Source organism: Crotalus tigris, unplaced genomic scaffold, assembly GCF_016545835.1.
Source record: "Crotalus tigris isolate CLP2741 ecotype Arizona unplaced genomic scaffold, ASM1654583v1 scf7180000017716.2861928, whole genome shotgun sequence".
Classification (NCBI taxonomy): domain Eukaryota; kingdom Metazoa; phylum Chordata; class Lepidosauria; order Squamata; family Viperidae; genus Crotalus; species Crotalus tigris.
This window is the reverse complement of record NW_024096587.1, coordinates 866,147-889,021: the sequence shown is the minus strand read 5'-3', so window position 1 is coordinate 889,021 and position 22,875 is coordinate 866,147. Positions and strand designations below refer to the sequence as shown.

Below are 22,875 nucleotides of genomic sequence, written 5' to 3'. Positions count from 1 at the left end.
GAGACAGCCTGGACAATTCCTATTGGCTTTTGAAAGCCAATAGAATTAGACTCTATTCAAGAGAGTCTATTCTATTGGCTTTCAAAAGCCAATAGAATAAAAGGGAGTAGCACAGCCAAGGAAAAGGGGAAAAAAATGGCGGACTGCGTTGTTTGGCGACCCCCGTGAGATGGTCGTTCGACCCCAAATGGCGCCCCGACCCACAGGTTGAGAACCACTGGATTAAGCTAACATATTAGTAAACATTCAGAGAGAGTCTTTGCAGAAGTGGCTGTCCATATGCAGTCAAGGAACAAGGAAATCTTTAAGAACTCAGAAGGAAGCACTGGGAGAGAAACACTGATGTTGGTGGGATTCTTGCTTCATTGCCAATGGAAATCTTCACTGCTGAAAGTACTTTCCATTTTTACTGGCTGTAATACGCAAAGAGCACAATATTTTGTGAAGAAAAGGGCTAAAAGTCTACTTCAGTAAAATTCTTCAATTGGAAGGGCTGGAGATCCATGCCTTTTCCTTTTTTTGTTAATGAGATGAAATATAGAAGGTGGACCTTGATTGATGGAACACTAGTGGAATCTTCATAAATTAATCTTCTCTTTGTATAGCATACAGTTATCTTCCTATGTAGGTTAGTGGGTTTATGCAGAACTAGCATAGAGAAGTTGTATGCTAGAAAACAACAAATATGTATTAAAACAACAATGCTTTCTAACAATATAAGTTAGAAAGTCTGACCTTCTAACCCCATCTTGGATTTTTTGATACAGTACTATTGAAAGGGAGAAAAGGAAGCTGATGTTCACATAACTATGCTTTGCTTGTAGAGAAGTATCATATTTGTTGAATAGAAAACGGTGACAATATGAAGCCCATCCACACACTTCAAGAATGAACCTAAGACTAAGAATATACTGTTTTTGTGGCATTAGCTCTCAGGAGAACAAAGGGAGTAGGAAACAGTTTGTTTAACTGAAGTCATTCAGAGGGAGATACACAATACAGGAGCTGAATATTGAGTCTCAGAGTAGTAGAGCAAGACGTAACATCCATATTAAATGCAAAATAAAGTATACAGTCTTCAAAGCTTGGATCTACTCATAAGGAAGAGAAGTGGATAAAGATCTTGATATAGCTTGCTTAAAGAAGCACTGGTTGAAGTATATCTTTGTACTTCATGGACCCAGAATTGGGGAACCTTTACTTTTCAAAGTATGGAAGTTTATCCATGTATATGTACTAGGATTGTTCTAATCCTAGGAAGCTTTCATATCCTGTTTAGCTGTTCTCGGTTTCAAATGCATAACTTCAAGCAGCAAAGAGTTCTAGCTATTTCAAGGGATGGGAAAAATACTGAAAAGCTTGTGTTTGTTTTTAACCTACAAGAAAGGGGTTAGGTTTCTTTGTCCACTTGACTTTAATTTGATCAGCAAGTGGCCTCAAAGAAAAGAAACGGGGAGCAACAACCCAGATCAATTTGTAGAAACTTACTTTACAAAATATATGGGGGAAAGAATATCTACACACAATCCATCTTTTTAATTTTGTTTGGTGGTGGACAGATACAGACTTGAGGAATTGTGCGCACACCAAGGACAAAGTGAGAAAGAAAGGTGCTTTCATGTCACTGGGTCTGTACCTTCAAAATTCTTTTAAATGACATGCAGGTCTGTCTCCTCTGGGTGTAAGAATCCAGGTAACCAGTTAGTTCCAAGTGCTGAGTCTATAAGTCAGCATTAATTGGAGTACATAACAATGTCATATCCAAAGCATTCATATCCAAAGTCTGGCTTTTATTCTGTTCTCCTGCAGGAAACTCTGTGTAAGTCTAATGTTTCTAAGGTGTTATAGGATGGCAGTGCAGTGATCCCAGTCTCGGCAGGCATTTCTTGTGGAGTTTTGTGAACTGCAAATACATTGTGGAAGACAGAGTTATTTGAGTTGCTGGGTGTATAAAGGTCCGAGGATTGATATAAGTACAGCCGGCGGAAAACCAGGATGCAGGTGACAATCAAAAAATCCAAAATCAACTCAGCCAGTTCTACCACAGAAAGGACTGATGAACCAAACCAAAGACTCCATTGGTTCCCTAGCTGGGAAAGTAATGTCACCACCTGTACAAGGAAAAAAAAATTAAAAGTAGTTCAAAAAGATCTCTTTCTCTGTGTGCAGTTGATGTATTGATAGGGGGTTTACGAACTAACATCTTTTGCTTTGGGCTTGCCTAGATTTTAGGAGTTTTCTTGTTGGTTCTAGGAATTGGAAAACCACTCTGTTTACACATAAGAATGGGTATGCTGCTTTTGTCTCAAAAGCAGGATCAATCCTGTCAAAGTTGAAATTGCATTTTGAAATTTAACCCAATGCTTAATGATACATTGCAAAAAAAAAAATGGTTATCAAGCTTTGGCTATCATTTTGATTTGTTGAATGAAATTAAGGTAAAATTACCCTGTCATTGTACTATATATGAAATGTTGATCGCTTACCGCTATATATCAGCTGTGATATTCTGCTGATTCTTGTCTTTTGCTAATGGTATCAACTGTAAAATTACTGAGACCTACAGTAAAACTACTGGAGGTCAAATGTTCTCAATTACAGAGAAATGTTTGCAGAGCATACAAATCTAAAGTGCATACATGACTCTAGAGTACATTTACCATAAACATTTGCTTAAATGAATAGGTAGATTGAGGGTAAGAAAAAATAGCTAAGTTTCCCCCCTGATCAATCTAGTATGGGTATCCTTTCAAAATGTCCTGCTGGCTAGGTAGTATTGAAGCATAGACTAAGAACTTGTCCATTGATTAGTGGAAGAGAGTTTGCTCTGCCAGGCTAAGATGCCTAAAAGTATTGCTCTAATTAGTATTAATAAGTAGCATTAATCTGACAATGCATTCTGTCTATCACCTTCCAAATAGCACCCACATTGAGAAAATACAGTCTATTGAAAATGGAAACATGGCTTAAAGGAAGATGCTGGAGAAGATCCTATAAGGATAGTTCTAAAATTTGACCAATTAGAACAGGGGTAGGCAACCTTGGCTCTTTTATGACTCGTGGATTTCAACTCCCAGAATTCCTGAGCCAGCGTGGCTGGCTCAGGAATACTGGGAGTTGAATTCTATGAGTCATAAAACAGCCAGGGTTGCCTACCCCTGAACTAGAAGGATGTTAAAGATGGTAGCTCTGTGATATTTTAGGCTGTTGGCAGCATGCAATCAAATGTGTGGACATACCGTGAAAGCTGGAGATTCTCCGTTGCTTTTATAATTCCACTCGTTAAAAAATATATTCACTTTGGCAATTCCATCCCTGGGAAGAGGAGAGAGATGGAATGAGTCCAGTCTTGTTAGAAAAGTGCATCTGTCTGAGACTGCAATTCGACTCTGCCTCATTTAGGAAGAATCTCATCTCGGTGGGTCATCTTTGAGGACGCATTTGCTTAAAATAAATGTCCTTTTAGTTCAATGACCCTTGCTGCTAGGCAAATATATCTACAATAGGAGCCTTTAATACTCAAACCTTCAAGGCAGAATCCTCAGATCTATACCAGTTTTAGTGCAGCTTTTAATAGCTACTTCATTGGATGTCTAATTTTACTTTAAACTCCTGCTGTGATCTGCAAACCGTATAATGAGTCAGGAACTTGTAACTAATATGAGCATCGGTTCAGATGCTGAGATTGGTGCTGATCTTTAACCAGCACTTTATGGCTTGCAGCCTAAAATAACCTAATATTTTGTGGAAGAATGGACTTCTGAATAGTTTTCTGCACTTGAAGTTCTGTTCTTAGGAAAAGCTGCACTACTCAAGATTTATTTAACCTAATTTCTGAGCTCATAGCGCCCTGAACCATTAACTAATGGTATAACCAGGACTACACAGATCTTTTACATTCTAATACTTCCAGCTGATCTTGAAGCAGTTAATACTGTATATTGTACTTTCACCCTATTTCTCTCATCATTTTTTTATCTCAGCACTGCTGTTTCACCCCATTGGTTTGACTTTAACCAACACTTTTCCTCCCAGCTGTTAATATTATTTCATCTATAGGGGGAGCTCTTACCTCTTAGATATGACATTGTATTTATTCTGCAGGTTCAGCATGTGAAACACCCAGGACTGAAATGATAGATTTGCAATATCAGCTTAAACAATTCAAGGACAGTAGAGACATCATATATATATATATATATATATATATATATATATATGAAAGGAAAATTGCATTCTCTTGAGTGCAAAAGAGTACTTGTTCTTTTTTGCTTTCAGTATTTCTCTCCTCCAAGTAATCAGTTAGATCTGGTTTACATTTCTGTCTCCACCCCGTGCCCTTCACTTATAGAATGGGCAATAAAGGGAAGATGCTATTGCATCTATTGGTGTGAAGCATTCATTTGGTTCCTTGTAACTTTCAATTGTTTCTCATCCTTGCAACTTTAAGATGTATGGACTTCAATTCCCAGAATTCCCCAGCACCAAGAAGTCTACACATCTTAGAGTTGCTAAGGTTGAGAAATACATTTTTGGGGTGCCTTCAAGTCAGGGTTGAATCCTGCCTGGCCTAGTCTCTGTAATTTTCTTGGGAAGGTTTTTTGGAAGTGGTTTGCCATTGCCTCCTTCCTAGACTGGCCCAAAGTCACCCAATTGGCTTCATGCTCAAGGCACACGAGAATTCACAGTCTCCTGGTCTCTAGCCTGATGATTTAATCACTATACAAAACTGGCTCCTGTGAGAAACACTGCCTTTACAGCAAAACTCAGCTTCTTACCTCAGAGACAGATGAAGGCCATTGTGAATATCCGGCTGACAGCTGGTACTCTGTCACTCTAAAGAAAAGTAAAAAACTTCAGATGTCTCACCCAGCACATTTGAGATCTTTAGTTGGCATCTTCATTCAAAAGTGTGCTTGCATGGTTGATGGAAGTCCTATAGCTGAACCTCCTGCCAGCATCTGAGCAACATACGTTTATTACTCTGCAGCTTAAATAATCTATGAGAATATTTAAACAGAGGTGCCCCATCTCCTTCCCTTTTATTTCTCTGCTTGGGTGGTCCTTCTTACAGCTAGAACTGGGAGGCCAGCCTGCATGGATGTGTTCAAGGATAACATCTGTTCGTTCCATTTCCCTGAATATCTTCTATTGCCAAGCAAGCTCTGTGGAATTTGGCCAGACCCAAGAATGCAACTCCACAAGTTTTGAGGCTTACTTACTTGCAAGGTTTTCGGCATTTAGTGAAGCAGCCTAGGTGGTTTGCTTTAAATTCAGCTTGGAGTTTATAATAGCAGTAACCTAATAAAAATAAATAAGTATGTATTAATTGAACATTTTTTTATGAACAAAAGGAGCTGATGGGGGGGGGGGATTACAGACAGATGATACGGTGGATTCCTCCCTGCCTTTCTCTGTACTTACCCCAGGCTACATGCTTAGCGGAGTCACAGTACTCTGCTCTTGGGGGTAAGGGGTAGAAGTAATGGCCACAGCCACATCGTTCTACCATACTGGTCTGGAAACAGGAACGTATGCAGACCTAGAAACACAAAAAGAGACATTTGAATATTCAGCTGTGCATTCATGCTGGGAGATTTTTGGTGATGGGAATAATCCCAATTCAGGGAGAGAGCTGGGCAGAATGAGAGTGGTTCTGTTGAGGGAAGATACCTGCTCAGTGTAACGAGATGGGAATAGGTTCTTCACTGGCACATCACTTCCATCTTCTGTGCAGTCACTGTAGCTTCCCCCAAGACGCTGGGTGGTTTCCTGTCAATCAATTTACAGCTTGTCAAAATCAATGCAGGTTTTTTTTTTTTTTTTTTTGCAACTGGGTGTCATATCTTTTCTTTGCTTGCTGGCTGAAGGTACTGCCTGACTCAAACTCAAAGTAGAAATGTTCATCTGAAGATTTGTGCTAACACATCCAGTACACTTTAGGTCAACGTTTCTCAACCTTGGCGATTTTGAGAATTCCCCAGCCAGCCAGTATAACAATGTCATACAGGTAGTCCTCAACTTACAACCATTCATTTGGTGACTGTTCAAAGTTACAACGGCACTGAAAAAAATTAGTTATGACTGGCTTTCACATTTACAACCGTTGCAGCATCCCCATGTTCATGTGATCAAAATTTGGACACTTGGCAACTGACGTGTATTTATAACAGTTGACAGTTAATGGCTAGCAAAGTCAACAGGGGAGCCAGATTCACTTAACAACCATGTTACTAACTTAACAACCACAGTGATTCACTTAACAATTGTGGCAAGAAAGATTGTAAAATGGATCAAAACTTAACTGCCTGGTTTAGCAACAGAAATTTTGAGCTCAATTGTGATCATAAGTCAGGGACTATCTGCATTCTTGTTATTATAACACAGTAAGTCATAAAAGTTATACCAGGAGCCTTCCTGTGTGATGGGAGCCTGTGAAAACGATGGTAAGTACTCCATGGTGAAATCCCAAATTTAAATATCTCCCTGACATAACAATGGCACACTAAGTGGAAAGGAGAATTATATACTGCGTGAAGCTACGCATTGCACTGTTTTTCATAAACGTGGGATGGGGGGGGTGTATCTTTCGTATTTACCAAGTGGTGTGAAAGGGCTATTTTATCTTCCTAAAATAGGGAATTATTTTCCCAATTTCATTCTGATAAGAACGCTGTATATTAATCCCTGATACAACAATTGACCACCAACTGCCAGATGCATTTTTTTATTGAGGAAAAACACAAACCCTTGCCCATTTTTTAAATCAATCAGCACTATGGGAGGACACTCATTGGGAACTGTGACATCTTGTAACTTCACAGAATAGATTTTTGTTTTTTTGTAAGTAGTGAAGAAAAGGGTCATAGTTGCTTCTTACATTGTGGGATAGAAGCAAGTAAACACTTTTAAGAGTATAGACCAGTTTTTCTCAACCCCAGTAACTTTAACCTGTGTGGATATAATTCCCAGAATGCTGGCTGGGGAATTCTGGGAATTGATGTTCCCACAGCTTAACGTTATTGGCATAGACTGTTCTTTCTGTTCTGTACCTTGTTAACTTTTAACACACAAACATACACACACACCTCCCTAGATAAGAAAATGGTAGGTTGTTTTTATGACAATTCATTGTATTGATCGTTTGTTGACAGATTCTAGTTTTACAGCACCATAATAGCTCATGTTTTCTTTTGGCAAACTATGAGTTCTAATAAACTCAGAACTGAATAAAACTGAACTGAACTGAGCCTGTTCTTTTTTTAGCCTTGTGCTTATATTTCCTTTCTTTGGAAGAGAAGCAATCCCACCCACAGGCTGAAAGCAAGGCTTATCTTCCTCTTGTCTCTCACCTTTCTCATACTGATGGATGTTTCTATGCCAGGACGCACATTAAAACCTCCTTCGTCCATGAAGGCGGGTTCATTCTGATTGTGGACCATTACTCGGGCTCCAGTCACAGTGGACAATAGTGGGATAAAGTCATTTTGCTCTGTACGGATGACGAGAGAAAGGCCTGCGGAGATAGAAACCAAGGGTGAAGAGATCAAGTGAAGAGATCAAGTGATTCAGGGAGGGAGATATAAAATTTAAAAGAAATTTTGCCACGTTGAAGGAGTCCAAACAATGTTGGAAACAAATGACATGAGTCATAGTAGCCTTCCAAAGCTTTGAATATGTTTCTGAGATGAAATTCTAATGTAGCAGTACAGTGGCCTTATGCCTGAATGTGCTGACCTTAAAAAAAAAATTCTTCAGTAGAATTTGCTAACAATCTTAAAAATGGATGTAAGACAACCTGGAGAGGGAAAAAATGCCGGTTGGAGTAAAGTCAAGGTACAGTTTGTGCCTTTGTCATTGAGTCATAGAGGCCAGGCCTGTGTTATATAAATAGGCAAACATCACTTCAAACTAGCAAGGAAAGTTCTATTGCTGGATACACCTTTTTACAAAATGTTCTCGGCATAGATAATAAAACTATCTAACACGAGTTGCAGCCTAGCCATTGTGTACTATGGAAATAAAGTTAAGAGTACATATATTTTGTGAAAAAAATCTTGAGGCTGTTGCTTTGCTTTAAATAACCCAAAGATTAATTTTACGTAAAAAAAATAATGTGGTGTGGTTGGAAAGCCTCATGTGTCTGCAATTAAGAGCCTGTAGTTTGCTCTCCTTCATTTGGAAGCGAAAATAAGTCTCGTAAGAACTTGAAATGCAAAAATCATGAGTTAGAAGAAAAACGCAATTGAATTGAGAAAGGAATTAAATGGTGACAACTCTGAGAATATCACCAAATCACTCTGATGCCTATGATGCAGCGCAATAGAAAAGGAAGAGAACAGTGCAGACTCCTTTTTTAACGTGTGAGTGTGAACACACATACACTCACACTTACCCTCTCTTGCCCCTAGTGATGAGTAGATGAAGAAAGCCAGGCCATGTAATGTTTAACTCTGGACTTCATTTTCAATATGGCAAAATTCATACAGAATTTTTCTCCATTCCTTCCCAGTCAAAGGATGCTTTTTCCCCTGTTCTGTAGTTTTAAGAAATAACTGCAGTATCTCCTTAGTGCAATTAAGTCTATGTCCAGAGGAGCCTGGATACTGAAAATAGAATTTTAAAAAAATATTTTTTTCTTTTTGGCCTCCATAGTATTTGTGCATACAAACAAGGGGCTCATGGCTATTGTTGTAAGAGCCCTCCCAGACATTCATTACCATTTTTTGTCATTTGCTTACCATTGTTGATCCCAGGCAAGGAGGACATCCACAAAGTGCTGCTATTGTCGTTGAACGTGTAGCAGTTCCCATAAATAGGATGATGAAAATGTGTATAGTTCCTGAAAGAACAAAAATAAAGATTGAGGCTAACTGCACAACTGATTGAAATAATTGAGTTTGCAACCCTTAGAGGAAAAAGTAGAATAGCATCTTTATTGGGACTGTCTTAACATAAAAAGTTCTCTTATTTGAAATTTTGCGTGTTGGAAAAACAACACGCAAAATTTCAACTAAGAGAACTTTTATGTTAAGATGGCTGTCTGTATTGTGCCAGGCTAGGTTGAAATGGGATTGTGTGGTTTGTGTTTCAACATGTAAGAACACAGTATCAGCTTATTGTGAGAATCAGTATTCCATAAACCATGTTGTGGGCATAACATGTTATTGAACACAGCAGTTATGCATTACTAGCCTGTGTCTAGGGTTTGAGGTATTGTGTGAACTCAACCAAATAATTCTACCTTTCCCCCTGTACATGCTGCACCTTGAGATTTTTTTTTGTACTAGAAAGATTTAATAACACATCACACCTCTTTTGTTCCATGTTAAAAGGCTATTGCAGATACTTTTTTTTTTTTAAAAAAAAATCAAGCCAGGCAACATATTTTTTTCTTCCTTAAAAAAAATTCAATGAACTAGAACATTATTTAGTTGATTGTAGGAAAGATGTGCAAACTACTTCTGATTTTTAATGGGAAATCCTTATAGATGTATAAATGGGCTTCTCTAGAGAAGGTCAGCTTCTAAAATGAGACGGATGAACTTCACGTTGTGTCACACTGCTTATGACCCCCGCATTGGGTACAATCAGCAGTGCAGCTGGCATTTATCAATGGTTTTAAATATGTAGGAGAAAGCTTGATGCCAGCAGCAGGTAAACTTGGCTGAGTGGGTGGGTGTGGGTGGATGGAGTGTACGCAAGTTGTGAAAGAAATACCAGAGAAAGGTTAACTAACAAAGTCTGCAAACAACTGCTGGAGCTAATGGTGGCTTGTCCAGGTGCCAGCTGGATCCAAAGGAGCCAATGTTCAGCTGCACTAAAAGGCCATATTGTTCCCAACAAGAGACCCAACCAATGTGGCTAATTCCAGTTTTAAGTGTGGTCACATAGTCATTATTTCATCACCACGACAGATGGAACCCACTGGGGATTTAATAAACTTTATGGTTTTGCTGCTTTCCTCACACTGAAAAGTCAGAGAAAAGGAGAGGGGGTAGTTAATAAACTCTTGGCATCAGACTCGAATACCATGGCCAGTGGACTGTGTCGGCTTGGATGAGTCACAAGTTGTGATTCCGTCACCATTCCCTCCAAGAAATTCCTCCAAGGTATTTTGAAGCCAAATCTTGTCTATTTCACTCTTCCCTTTGTGGGGATGAATCCCATCAGAGTTAGTGGCATCACAAACCTTATGATGTTAACTGGGAATCACTTTCTTATTTCATCTACATCCTATCTTCTTTCCATGCTTCAGTTGCTCTAGGTCTTGATTATAATTGTTTTTTTTTGTGTGTGTATGTGTGTGTGTACACATACATATATACATATATGTACACATTCTTGATTGTAATGTACACACACATGTATACACATACATATATACACACACAAACACACACACAGAAAGAGATGTAAAGTGGAAAAACAAGCATTTTCAAAAGAAAAGAAAAAAGCGAACTAGTTGTTGGACAGTTATTGAGAAGAAACAAATCTGTAAAACATTTACCCAGATGACTTTTGTTAATACTAATCTCCATGTTCTAAGCTATTGATTTTAGAACAATCCCCCTGCCTGGAATGGGGGCGGTGCAGTAGCTCAGCAATTAAAATACTGAGCTTGTTAGCTGGAAAGTTGGCTGCCCAGGTTCAAGATCCAGCACCATGCAATGGGGTGAGCTCCTATCCTCATTCCAGCTCCTGCTAAACTAGCAGCTTGAAAGCATGCAAATGCAAGTAGATAAATAGGTACCATTTTGGTGGGAAGGTAACAATGTTCCGTGATGTCATGACTTGGAAATGTCTTTGGACAATGCTGGCTCAATGGCCAACGGAGATGAGCACTGTCCTCTATAATTGGCAACAACTAGTGGAGTAAAATTCACAGGGACTCCTTTTTGTAACCTCCCTGGAATAGGAAATGCTAAGGGGAAAAATGGGGAGTGCAATGAAAATGGGGCAAATATGAAAAAATGTCTTATCCTCCCTCCCAAAGTCTCCATCCTTCTTTTTGTAGTTCTTCAAAATGATCTTTGAAACTAAGTAAAAATGTCACTTTAATTCAATGGGATTTCACAAATATAGCACTTCTACTCCGTTGTGGGTATATGATATTATTATATAATCTCATCTATTGGGTAACTATGAGGTAATCAATAAAGTTATGCTTAAATAATTTATTGACTACACAACTTCAATATGGTACATATCAGCATGTCTTGGAAGCTATTTTTATATGTTTTTATGTTCAATGAAGTAGGTCCATTGGAGTTCCCTGTGCTGTTAGGAAAGTAGATATGAGATCAGTACAAAATACATCAGATGCTTAACAGGACTGGTGATTGAGAACCTAGCTTGTTTAAAGGACTAACAAATTGGGGGCACATTTCAACCTACAAGTGCAACTCTTCTTAGCTTAGGATCTGGCACCATTGGAAAAATCTCCCATAACAACCGTCCTGCTTGTCGAAAACCATTTAGGTATGAGCACAAATGGCAGTAACTAAGGAAAAACATAGAATGTCCTTCTCCTGGTGAGTGATCCATGATTGGTACCTTTTGATTTCCATCCAAGTAAAGATTTTATTTATAAAGCAAACTTAGTCTTCTGATTAAGAAGATGGAATTGAATAAAAATATTCAATTCCATTTTCTTAATCAGAAGAGTAAGTTATTCTGAGGATCATCTAGCTTTAGCTTCATATGATGCTGCTGTGTGTATGTCGATTTGAGATTTGAATAAGGAATAAAATTACACTTCCAAGTCCAAATCAGATATTTATGTGTTCAGTGGAAGGCCTGAAATGAACTTCTATGTATTTCGGAAATCTACATACAGCCCTCCCCATAAGACTGGAAAGCAGTTAAGGAGTCTAAGCCTATGTAAAGATTCATTGTCCTCACCACTAAAGCAAATGAAATTCAGACTTTGTGATGAATGAGTGATGTGTTGGTATAGACGACACCTGCTAGCTACTCCCATCAATAGTAGTAATAATCTAGCCACAAATAGCTCAACACATAATTTGTTTAGTGTGTCACCCAAGCCTTGTAACATTCCTCTGGGGATCAGCCAGAGAAGGAGGCCAAGAAGGTGTTCAGATCTACTGGTCAGTTTTCTAAACCTGCTCATAGGAAAAGCTATTAGACGTGTTTATTGGTATCATGAAAACTGTCCCTTTCTTGGTAAATTTAGAGTTTACTTAGAAACTTAGTTTTATGGATGAAGTGGCAGATCTTCTTACTTTACTGCAGACTATACTGCATACTATAATCCAACTACCTCTTGACTAAATGGTGATTAAAACCTATGTAGATCATGTCAGGAGTTCCTTCCATTGAGCTGAGGACCCAGACCTACCACTTTTTTTGAAATAAATTTAAACGATAGTGTGAATTAGTCAACATCGATAATCAAATTATTGATAATAACAAGGTGAGTTGTTGATAGTTTCAATAAGAGGAAATGATGAGAACTAAGACTGGAATGGTGGGGACTTAAGTTGATCTATGGAGCAATAATGTTGGAACTCACGCTTTGTTACATGTCAGTTCGTTGAATCGGCAGGCATAGATGAAGCTTGTGAAGTTGGATTCCTCTAGGGCCTTAGTGTCAGGGAACTTTGCCAAAATGTTGATGTAATGAAAACTGTACCACTCCCGTATGGCATCCACACCGGAGGAATACATTTGCTGGAAACAATCTGTCTTGTTTTCATTACACTGAAAAAGAAAACAATCCCATTCAATCCATTCTGGAACAAGAATGAACTAAGTGAGATGGGAAAACATTCCCAATTATAGAGGAATCACTGGACAAGGGACCCCAGATGATCCTATGAAAACCTCTTCTCCATCTATAGAATCAGATGTATGTCCGTATGATATTTTTAATCCACAAATCAACAAGAGCCTCATTATTAATGTAATGAATTCAGCAAATCTCTTTATTTCTGAAAACTTGTCAACATTCTCAGAAATTAGAAGATGAAGTAATTTTTTTCTGTTTAGTCTAGATTTAATGACAAGTTTAAGGACTGAATCAACCCCACAGTGATATACAAGAATATGATATGGATCTTTTTTAAAAAAAAACATATTTTTCTTCCTTTTTATATTTTTAATAGTAACACATGTGATCTTTTAAAAATTGTATACTGTATTGTTGGTGTTGTAATTGCTTGCGTTTCAGTAATATAATAATGATGGTGATGATGCTATATACTGGATTCAGTGATCAGTACAACTGCTCTCAAATAACTTAATCACTTGTAATAAGATTACCTTATTTAGAACATAATGACAGAGTTGGAAGGGACCTTGGAGGTCTTCTAGTCCAACCCCCTCCTCAGGCCTGAAACACTATACCATTTCAGACACACACGCAGATATGATAGATATTGGGAGGAGAACATATTCATGATTTTGATTGGATGCTTTTCAGATCCAGGAATTTGGCCATGAAGGTGATTGAGGGGTCTTGGCACAGTTGTACAAAAAGAATCTGAAATCATGCTTACCAGGGTGAAACCAATGCTCGAATCACTTTTGCCCACTTGGGGGTTATTGTCCTCCATGTTGGCTCGTATATCACGTTTGCGTCGATGCAGTGGGTAGCGCTGAATATGATTGTATAGACTCCTAGAGATGCGCTTCTGAGAGGATTTGTGCTCCAAAGATATATTGTATTTGTACATCTCCAGAAGAGTCTGTCGGGTCATTTGATCCAATTCTTCCATCTCTTTCCGAAAAGCACTATACCTAAAAGATGGAAGAATTGGCTTCAGGGATACAGTATCCAATTGTTAATGAGTTGCTGGTCTTCAGATGTGTGAGACTATAACTCCAGAAATCTCTGTCAGTATGGCCAAAATTCAGCATATCCAAAGGCACAAGCTTGGGAATGCTGAAGTTCACGTCCTTTTAACAATATGGTATATTGGAGGTGAGCAGAAGATGAAATAGGATCCAGCTGTGCTGGAATTCTTATCAAGATTGTTGGACTGAGGGTATCATTTCTAGAACAGGGAAGATCTATCTATTTCAGGTCCAGGGTCACTTTCGGCTTTTTGTAACTCATTAAGGTTTATACTCACAGAAATGGGCAGGGCCATTGGAAAAGCAATTGAGGTCATCAAAACACAACAACAACAACTACAACAACAACGTGTGCCCATCTTAGTCTTGATCACCCCACCCCACTCTTCCAAGTTTTGGCTTGGTTGTTGCATTCCCATCAACTTATCATTTGTCATTTTGTAATAAATTATTTTAAGCTTAAATTAATCCCTACGATAACAGTTATAGTTTATCTTACAGTACTGAAGAAGTGCATATATTTTTGAGATTATTCTGTTTTTGTCCATTCTCATCAACCATCATAGTATTTTGTTAAAAATCAATTACTATTACGAATAATTTTTAAATGGATTGACTCGATCTTTCTCTTTCCTACCGTTCCTTCAATTAAATTAAATTTTAAGTTAAATCCTAATAATTTCCCGGTTTTCATCATTTTTGTTATGCTTTCTAGCCCAAGCACCACATAATTAAAAGCAGTTCCAGAATTCTTGACTCTTGGAGCATGTCTCCCCTACAATAACGCTATTCATTCATCCTTGGTAGAAAATATGATAGCATGACATCTGTTGTCCTTGTTGCTGACCCCTGTCCGTCTCAGTGATGTCTGTGTTGCAGTTGCTCTGAATCACGTGACTTGTGACAAAGCCTAACAGATTTCACACACCTTGAGGAAGGATATGGAGAAAATTACTGTCACCAGTGCAGCAGCTAATGACAACTTAAGCAGCTGCTGTCTCATTCACGGACAGGGGAATGAGATGAATATAAAAAAGATTTTTAGAGCATGGTGATGCTATATTAGGCATTACCAGGAAGATATTTTGCAATAGCAGCCATGTCTCTCTAGGTAAGTTGCACCCTTGAAGAAGAATTCAAGAATTCAACCTCTACAATCCGAACATCTGCGGAAATATAAGGGTAATTTCATTTAAAATTTAAATTTCTCTTGAAAATCCTGAAGCTTTTCTTGGGCACTAACGATTTGTCAGAGAAGTTTTGCAGCAAGTAACCATGCCTTGTAAAAATAATGTAAAAATTGTTATAGGAACACTGAGAAGTAATCCTTTAGTTCTTACATCACTAAAATCTACAACGCTACAGGTACAGATAGCCACAACTTACAGTGTTGTTAAGTGATGCAGTCATAAAATGTGACATTACGTGACTGCACCTCTTAGTGAGAGCAATCCCAGCTGTCTGGTTGTTGTTGTAATTCCGGACATATAGTTGCTAAGCAGGATAGAATGCTAGGTAAGGAGCCTGGAGGGGGCATAAGGAGGCTTGGCGCAGTTCATGTGTACAAGATGTGGTGGGTGTTGCAGTGTGGCACAAGTTCAAGGAGGCCAGAGAAAGAATGTGTGTGAGTGAGGTTCAGGTGCACTTGATTGCTAATATCTCCCATATTGAAGGGAGTTCTGGGCCCTGTATTGAAGCTTTGAGGGGAAAGGTAACTGTGCACTTTTAACAGTCAATAGTTTCTCTTGTTTTATAAATCAAATGCCCTGATGGATCACAGTTCCCCAAATATCAATGCCAGGAGAGCATAACATGCAGACCTGAAAGATCAGCAGTCTTACCTATACGGATTGAGAGTACATACTGTGACAGCAGGAAAGGTAAGTCTATCAGAGTTCAGGTTCAAATTCAAGTTGACTGGAAAGCTGAAATAATTTGTATAAATGATTCCAAACTGCCAATACAAGAGGCCAAAAGTCAGGAAAAAAAGAACTGTCCAAAAGGCAGTCTTCATCTTATTCTTCTTAGAACAAACCAGCCGGATGGCACCATGGATGGTTGTATTGTTGCAAAAAAATTGGAAAAGGTCCTGGTAGGAACTGAAGAATTCGATCAGGCCTTCGCTTTCTTCCTTCTTCTCTTCTTCCACCTCAGTTTCCACCTTCACATTCTGTTGCTTTGCTTCCAGTCTGGGCTGCTCCATCTTCTTACCTTCTGACGGATTTTCAACCTTCATAGCTGAAAGCTGGAAAGGAATATTCAACAATATTGTGAATTTTCTGCTTCTGATTTTACCATTCATATATGAAAGTCCTGATATCAGATAAAAAGACTTGGCATTTTGAATGTGACATTGTGCCTTGGTATCTGTAACTGAGTGGAGTACAGCCATACACTATGCGTGCTTCCTTGAAGATAAATCCTAATGAATTCAATGCAACCAGGTTTCCAGGTAACATTGCAGCCAGAAATCTCTTCCATGTATTATTATGATGTTGGCAGGCCTCAGATGTAATTTTTCAGAATCTATAAAATTATGCAAAATATTAAAGTATTACTTTAAATGTTAACCTTATAACATAAATCTCTGGACTTAAAATACGGATTTTTGTGGACATTTAACTTTAATGCTGGATATTATGTATAACAAGTTAACTATCATGTACAAATAAATTAGGTTTATTTTGTTCAGTACTTAAGACAAGACTAGCTCTGATTACCTTTAATGGTTTTATCCATTAGTCTAATTTGTGGGTTTGCACAATAAATAAATAAATCATACTGTAAATAACCGTGTGGACTGCATATTGTTAAATATGAATCTTTGTGCAGTCTTTATTTCTTCTGTTCAGTGCTTAAAATAATAGCAGAATATGAATGAATAAGCACCAAAAATGGACTCAAACTGAGGAAGGCATGCCAAAAATCCTGTTTCTTTTTTCTGAAGTTTTGGCATCGGAGCTTGCTCATAATTATCTATCAACTATTTGGACTCTGCTGAGGTTATGATAAATTGTACTGTATGAGTGAGTGAGTGAGTGTGAGTGAGTGAATGAGTGAGTGAGTAAGTGAATGAATCATGTGGGTAGAAGAGTTGTCCTCTCCTGTGCTCTCTTCTCTGTTTTTTTTCCTCTCCTTTATTATTAAACTTTAGCTCCTTGAGCCTCAGGATTTTTCCTTTTGCTTATGTCACTCTTTATGCAAAGTCCCGTAGTAAGTACATCAATAAGTGATGAAACAAATAATCAGTAAAAACCTGATGCAGCAGGCCAACCAGGAAATTCCATTATCAATGAATCAAAAAATTCCAAAATAATGGCCTCAGGGAAAAGACATAGCATCTGCTCATAACAAACGATACATTCACTAAGTAAAGTAAAAAACCAGTTGTCATTGCTGAATGATGGTCCTTCCTTACCATATATTTACAGAAAATTGCACTGTTGTTTGTTAAACATATTATCAATGTGGATCTGGGATTATAGGCATTAAATGAGAAAATGGATGTTGCGAGTCATATAATCTGAAAATCTGTTTATGGTTGTCTCATAAAGAAAATGATCAGAAATAAAAACTTGCCAGCTTTGTTATTTCTTTACATAGACTTAAAAGTATTTATCATTCTTTAGTCTAAACTTTTGATTTAATCTCTGCACTGGCTGTAGCAATTTGTGTTTTATTATTACCATAAACTGTTTTGTGAAGTTTCTTATCTGAAAAACAGCTTAAAAATGTGTAATAGGTCTGAAACTAGTTCATTAGGGGTGTACTCTCTGGCTAAAAATATACTGACATCAGGGCTGCATCTCTCTCTCTCTCTCTCTCTCTCTCTTTCTCTCCCTCTCTCTCTCCCACCCCTCTCTCTCCCTCTCTCTCTCTCTCTCCCCGTGTCTCTGTCTCTGTCTCTCTGTCTCTGTCTCTGTCTCTGTCTGTCCTCTGACATTGCTAAAATGCCAAATCAGTGGAGTGCCAGATATAAACATGAAATATAAGGGATATCACAAGATTTTTGCTAGCTGGGCACTTCAGATGTATAATGGTCAACCATATCACTGCCATTAGATTACTTGTCCTACTAAAGTCATATACCATAAGTGGAAGAGCTGAAATGAAAGTTGTGAATAACATAAGGGAGGAGCAAATATGCCCCACTTTTTACCCCATAACATTATGTTCATACCCAAGTTGAAGGTGCAGTTTTATTATCAGATGGAAATGGATATTTCCCTGCCATGTTTTTCACAAGATATGGCAGGGGATGGGGAATCAACATAGCCATCCTCAAGCCAGTGACTAATTTTCCCATGTCACGATGACAATTTAGGATGCATGTAAGGCTATTCTGTTCCTAGTCACTGCCCGTTACAAAACCCTACCTAAGGAAGTCACATATTCCCGTAGAGAAGTAAATTGGTTGTTGGCAAAGGTCAGGCATTCCATTCCAATCATTGTCCTTGCTGATTAAACACTCGTGAGCACTTTTGCTCAGCAGGTTCACAGCTTGAACAGCGTGAAGAACAAATAGTTGTGTCCTGACTTGAAGGTTCTGGATTGTCTTCAAGTGCAGCCCCATGAAAAGAGTGGTGTGGTATTCAAGCTGGAGCTTAAAAGTATTTATCAGCAAGAAGGCAAGCTCCTGGTGTAGAGAGAAAACAGACAAGCTTTCTAGTGAAATGAGATGGCAAAAGACACTTTCCACCAGAGGGTAGGATGGACATAGAATTAGGGCAAGACTTTTAAATCATATGGAAGCTAATCATAGCTTCCATATGTCTAGGACAGGGGTAGGCAACCTTGGTTCTTTTATGACTCGTGGACTTCAGCTTCCAGAATTCCTGAGCCAGCATGGCTCAGCTTGGAAACCTCTCCCTTTCCCCTCAGCATGGCTGGCTCAGGTATTCTGGGAGTTGAAGTCCACGAGTCATAAAAGAGCCAAGTTGCCTACCATTGGTCTAGGATAAAGACAGCTGATCCTAAGTTCTGAGTTAAAATTACAGACCATCTCAGTCAAGAATTTCATATAGCATTGAACAGTACTATAGGACTGATAGTATTAACTATTTACTAGATAGCTATTAACACTATAGTATTGTAGAATATTAGCACAATAGAAAAATAATATTGATGATGACCTTTTGACACCTGTGGAAGCTTAGAGCAGAATTTCCAGAAATGAGAAACTTTTTTTTCAATCCTCTTCCTTAAGCTCATTTAAAAAAAAAAGGAAGAAACCCACAGGAGGGTTTTCCCTGAAACACCTGCCAAATGCAAAAACGTAATTTAAATAACTTGCCATTGTGCTGAAAGTTAACTTAAGCCCAGTGCTAGCAAAGAAGGGACAATTCCATTGTCTTATTTCGAGAAAAAGTTAATCCACTAGAGTTGGTCAATGGGCTGTGCCAAAAATGTCCTTCTGCAATGCACCACTTTTTATTATGAATCTGTATTATCAGCTCCCTGCCTCATGTTGTTCTCTCCTTCTCTCCCCCCCCCCTCCTTCTCTCCTCTCTCTCCCCCCCCCCATTGGCTTATCTAGCTGGATTCTGGCATTTAAAATGCCTTTTTCTGCCAGTTGGCCCAGTCCATAAAAGGAGGCAATGTTGAGAGGGCTCATCACCTCTTAACCCTCAGCTTTCTTGATGCCTCTTCCCCACATATATACACAAACTCAGCATCTTTGATTTTCATGCAAGCCAAAAGAGAAAATTTCCAGCAGAAGACAAAATAAGTGGGGAGCAGTGAGGGGATAGGATAGGATAGGATAGGATAGAATAGAATAGAATAGAATAGAATAGAATAGAATAGAATAGAGCTGGAAGGGACCTTGGAGGTCTTCTAGTCCAGCTCCCCCCCCCCGCTCAAGCAGGAGAGCCTATACCATCTCAGGCAAATGCTGTCCAGTCTTTTAAAAATCTCAATTGATGGAGTGCCCATGATTTCTGAAGGTAAGCTGTTCCATTGGTTAATTGTCCTCGCTGTCAGGAACATTCTCCTTAGTTCCAAGTTGCTTCTCTCTTTGATCAGTTTCCAACCATCTCAACCAGTAAGCAAAGAAAAGTTTATCCCCCCCCCGTCCCCCAATTCTCCTTTGTAGATCACCCTCTCCAAAGATGCTTATTATTGTTGTTGGAGTTTAATACATCCACTTTGAGTGTCATCTGTATCTTGTTCTAAGAATAAATCAAAACCAACCTGCTATGACTTTTCCATGTTTTTTTTTTAAATCATTGCACTGACTGTCAACAGTTCATCATCGTGGCATGTGAAAAAGCACTGATTTTGTTTAAAACCCAGTAATTAAATCTCAGGAGATACAAGGCACAAGGTAAACCACAAAAGGAGCGGCTGGATAAACAATGCGATACAGGAATCGTGGCGGGAGGGGGGAAATAAAGAGACATTCTGTTCTTGAATGAGCTACATACCATAATTGCATGGAAGCGAGGAAAGGTTCGCTCTGGAAATGAGAGAGGGTGGCTACTGGCTGTTCACTACTTCAGCATCATAGCACACAATTCCTAAAGGGAAAACATTCCCTTCACGAGAGGGAACGACGGGCTCATTCCATCAGGAATGAGCTTACAGAGTTGGCCCTGGAGTGCTTCTAAAGTCTGGATCGAAGGCAGAAATCCCTATCTGATCGATCTACCTGTCTGTTCAGCTGCATAGATTTTGAAACAATGGTACTTTTTAATAGTCCACGGGGAAAATCATTGGCATCCTCCTCTCTTCCTTCTCACATGCATCTCACTTGTCCTTGATCACCTCCAAAGAGCTTTCTCTCCCCCTGCGCTCTCTGTACCTGGCAGCACTACAATAAATGGAAACCAACCTCATGCCTTTTCCTTGTGATGATGCTCTTGCCTCGGTGGCTTCTCCAGAGGAGGGCATCTGCGGGGGGAGGGGGGGTAATGTCTCTCCTCCAGAAGAGAGAGGTTTCCTCTTCCTTCTCCTCCTTCTTCACTCTGATCAGAGAAGGCTGCCCTTGGCTTGCTGGCAGCTGCCTTTTCCTGATGGTTGGGATTAAACTGGTTCCTTTCCAGATCAATCTAGCAACTTGTCCTGCTGTCGCTCTCCCTGGCTCTCCCCGCCCATGCAAGGGGCTGGGATGAAAGAGAAGTTTCTTGAGCTGCAGTAGCAAGCAGCAGCAGTGTCTCAATTCACTGATTAGTAGATGAGGATAGGAACAATTGGTAAAACCAAGAGAAGACACCAAGGAGATAATTGCTCTACAAACACGTTCTGCTTAACTCTGAGGATTTATGAGTTATTAAACCACAGTGCCTAATTTTAAACGGTACTTGGGTTCTAACTGCGCATCAAACCTGCTTCATCTTTAGCTCCAGCTAATGGTCACTGATTTTCTGTGAGTTTAGCGGCCGGCAACTGGCTGCGAAATAAATCTGTGAAATAATCCTTCTTTCTTAATCAGGAGAGAAAAAGAGGCCAGGAAAATAGAGGGTGCTGACTGAATGAATGGGAGGTGCAAGCATTGATGGGATGCATTGGGTGGCTGAAAACAACTTAATCATGTTGTGTTTATGTGGCTAATGCCACGTTTGGGGTTTTTTTTTTTGGCTTTGACCCATACATTGTTTATTTATTTATTTGATTGGGTTTTAGGGCCACCCAACGCCAAACTGACTCATAAAAGGGTAATTTATTACTCCAGCAGCTCAAGATGCTTCCTGCCTCTACCCTGGAGTTATCTTTTTAAAAAAATCTCATGGAAGTTGCCTTTTATATACTTCTTCATTACAACCATACCAAAAATATGAGAGCGAAAAGGAACAAACAGCAGACAGAATGAGATATCCTGCCCATGCATAACATTCCAAACACTTGACTTTCAGTGACACTCAATGTTTTTTTTTCTCCATTTGATGCATAATTGAGTGAAATTCTGTATTTCTTAACCAGATTAATCCTAATCTGTCTCTCTCTCTCTCCATGGATCCTAAAAGCTCACAATTCAAGAATACCAATGTTAACTTGGATTGCCAATAAAGTTCTGTCTGTGACAAAACACAAAAAATTGCTTTCTCCTTTGAGCTGAAGAGAAAAGGAGGAGGTGGGGGAGAGAGGAGAGGATATAAAAGGAGATTTTGCAGGAAAGGGCCAGTGAGGGGCTGCCCCCGCCCCGCCTGGGTGTGCGAAGAGGAGGCGGTGAGCGCCCGGCATCTCTGCTGGCCGTGTCTGCTGCCCACTGAGGAAGAAAAAAAAAAAGTAAGAGAAGTGCTTCCCTTTCCCCCAGGATGCCAGCGCTCTTGCGCTCGCCACCTTCTCTGTGCAACCCCAGAGAGCCAGGCAGAGCCTTCTGAGCGCTTCGCAAGTTCATTTTTTTAAGCTGCTCAAGGCTCCGGGCAGAGGCTTCCATTTTGCCTCTCCCAGACCTGTGCACATGTTTGTGTGTGTGTGCACATGCACGTGAGGGGGGCTCACTCCTTGCAGCCCCACGCTGTGACATTGGGGATGAAAAGAACGGGAGAGACGAGAGAAGCTGTGATGGGAGCTTCTTGCAGCCTTCCACAGGGCTGGGGGTGGGAGTTGAGGGGGGCAGGGCATGATATGATCGGCGGCACGTTGAGAAAAAGAAACAAGTACTCCAAAAAACCCCACCTTTCATTAGTTTGCAGCCTGCCATCGCAGAAGTTCTCTGTTGAAGGTGCGGGGCTGCAAGGGGTGAGACCCCCGCCCGTGTGTGTGCACATACACACAGACACAAACGTGTGTGGGTCTGGGAGAGGTAAGCACAGAGACAAAGATGGGGAAGGGGTCAAAATGTGAAGCCTCTGCCCACCGCTGCCTGCCTGCTGCCACCTCTGCCCAGAGCCTCTGGCAGCTTAAAAAAAAAAGCAGGGAATGAAGGAAGGAAGGAAGGAAGGAAGGAAGGAAGGAAGGAAGGAGAGGAAACTTGATTGGAAGTGCCCCAGTTCAAAGGAGAAATCAATTTTCTGTTCTGTTTTGTCACAGACAGAACTTTGTTAGCAATCCAAGTTAACATTGGTATTCTTGAATTGTGAGCTCTTAGGATCGTATCCCCTCCTTGTGTGTTGC

General features: G+C 39.6%; 1 protein-coding gene across 4 annotated transcripts; it reads right to left on the bottom strand.

Annotated features, from left to right (window-relative positions):
* Positions 1-122: 122 nt before the first annotated feature.
* Positions 123-20,810, bottom strand: SCNN1A (sodium channel epithelial 1 subunit alpha). Of its 4 annotated transcripts, none has more exons than XM_039338702.1 (13): positions 20,651-20,810; positions 15,660-16,344; positions 13,521-13,761; positions 12,536-12,723; positions 8,742-8,842; positions 7,353-7,516; positions 5,674-5,772; positions 5,425-5,542; positions 5,223-5,301; positions 4,779-4,836; positions 4,073-4,128; positions 3,240-3,315; positions 123-2,111 (listed from the first exon to the last, which is right to left on the bottom strand). In XM_039338702.1, exons 2-13 carry the CDS (start codon positions 16,208-16,210, stop codon positions 1,791-1,793), a joined length of 2,052 nt encoding a protein of 683 aa, XP_039194636.1. In that variant the 5' UTR covers positions 16,211-16,344; positions 20,651-20,810; the 3' UTR covers positions 123-1,790. The 4 variants fall into 4 exon arrangements, with proteins under 4 accessions (XP_039194636.1, XP_039194638.1, XP_039194637.1 ...); XM_039338704.1 differs by having other exon boundaries at positions 15,660-16,063; positions 20,651-20,808; XM_039338703.1 differs by lacking the exon at positions 20,651-20,810 and adding an exon at positions 19,697-19,720 and having other exon boundaries at positions 15,660-16,063.
* Between the last annotated feature and the right edge of the window lie 2,065 nt (positions 20,811-22,875).